Here is a 1,187-nt window from a genome sequence, read left to right on the forward strand (position 1 = left end):
GTGTCAATTACCATTTGTAATATTGTGCATAAATATACAGACAAATGGTCAATAACTACAAGGAATCAAAAAACTTTACTGGAATATTGGATATCAGAACAAGATTTAGTTCCTCACATAAGGCAAGAGTGTATTCTGTAAATTAAGTTATTGGAATACTAATCTTTTATTTTATCTTTTAGCATTTGCTTAAATAGTACAGTTCAGGTAGAGTGGGTGGCATTTGATGGTTGGAGAATTACCAAACAATTTGTGGATTTGAGAACTTCCACTTTATATTCTTTTATAGGTAACCTTTCACAAATTAATAATGCTTTAACTTATATCCTGTGTATGCTATTTATAGGTAAGGTACAAAAGGTGTCTGAACTATAAATTAAGCATTACATTAGAGCAATTAAAGTTACAAATTACGTTGTATTCCAAATAAAACGTCGCACAATTGGATTTTGCAGATAGCTTTGCAAGATATAAGTTGTGCAAAGGAGTTGCTAGCACAACTAAAAATACTAGGTTTACTTTGAGTGTCTTCTATACTCACAACATTTATCTGATTTGTAGATGAGAGTGGGTCTAGCAAGAGATACTCTTAGTCGTAGAGTGGCATATGCTTTGGAAGATGTTCCTGGATCTAAGGGCACACGAGACTTTATTTTATTGTTTGATAAGTAAATATACTATATATGGAATGATATAAGTGAACTGATTACCAATTGTTTGCAGATGGTTCGACATAGTTACATGTGGTGTAATGAACCCAATAAGATCCTGTAACGATGAACGACTGATTTGGCTGGAAAATCAATTTCGGAAATATTTGTTAGATTGGCGGGTAAAATATTTTGTTTTAACTAGGATTGCACAATGAAAGTACAACTTTATCTAAATTTACACAGAATGAAGTTGATACACTGCATCCGGGAGAAGAAAAGCGAATTATTGCAAAACAAACGTATGATGGGTTATTGTTTACAACGACAAACATGGTTCATCTCACAAAACATTTGTTGCAACATGGTATTGAATATGTTTGTTTAAAAACCTTGACTCAAGATGCCTTGGAAGCTGTATTTGGAAACTTGGTAAGACATTTGTATTTAAAAATATAAATGATCATATATGATATAACAACAAGTTTTAAGCCACATTAAAAATTTCAGAAATCTGTAAAAAAAATGAAAACAGAA

The 1,187-nt window shown here is 31.5% G+C and overlaps 1 protein-coding gene across 2 annotated transcripts; it reads left to right on the forward strand.

Annotated features, from left to right (window-relative positions):
• Nucleotides 1–7: 7 nt before the first annotated feature.
• On the forward strand, nt 8–1,137 carry LOC104265687. 2 transcript variants are annotated; one of them, XM_009860240.3, is made up of 4 exons: nt 8–289; nt 562–668; nt 724–832; nt 897–1,137. In XM_009860240.3, exons 2-4 carry the CDS (start codon nt 562–564, stop codon nt 1,107–1,109), a joined length of 429 nt encoding a protein of 142 aa, XP_009858542.1. In that variant the 5' UTR covers nt 8–289; the 3' UTR covers nt 1,110–1,137. The 2 variants fall into 2 exon arrangements, with proteins under 2 accessions (XP_009858542.1, XP_026695326.1); XM_026839525.1 differs by having other exon boundaries at nt 8–631; nt 711–832.
• The last annotated feature ends 50 nt before the right edge of the window (nt 1,138–1,187 follow it).

Source organism: Ciona intestinalis, unplaced genomic scaffold, assembly GCF_000224145.3.
Source record: "Ciona intestinalis unplaced genomic scaffold, KH HT000374.1, whole genome shotgun sequence".
In the NCBI taxonomy this organism is placed as follows: Eukaryota; Metazoa; Chordata; class Ascidiacea; order Phlebobranchia; family Cionidae; genus Ciona; species Ciona intestinalis.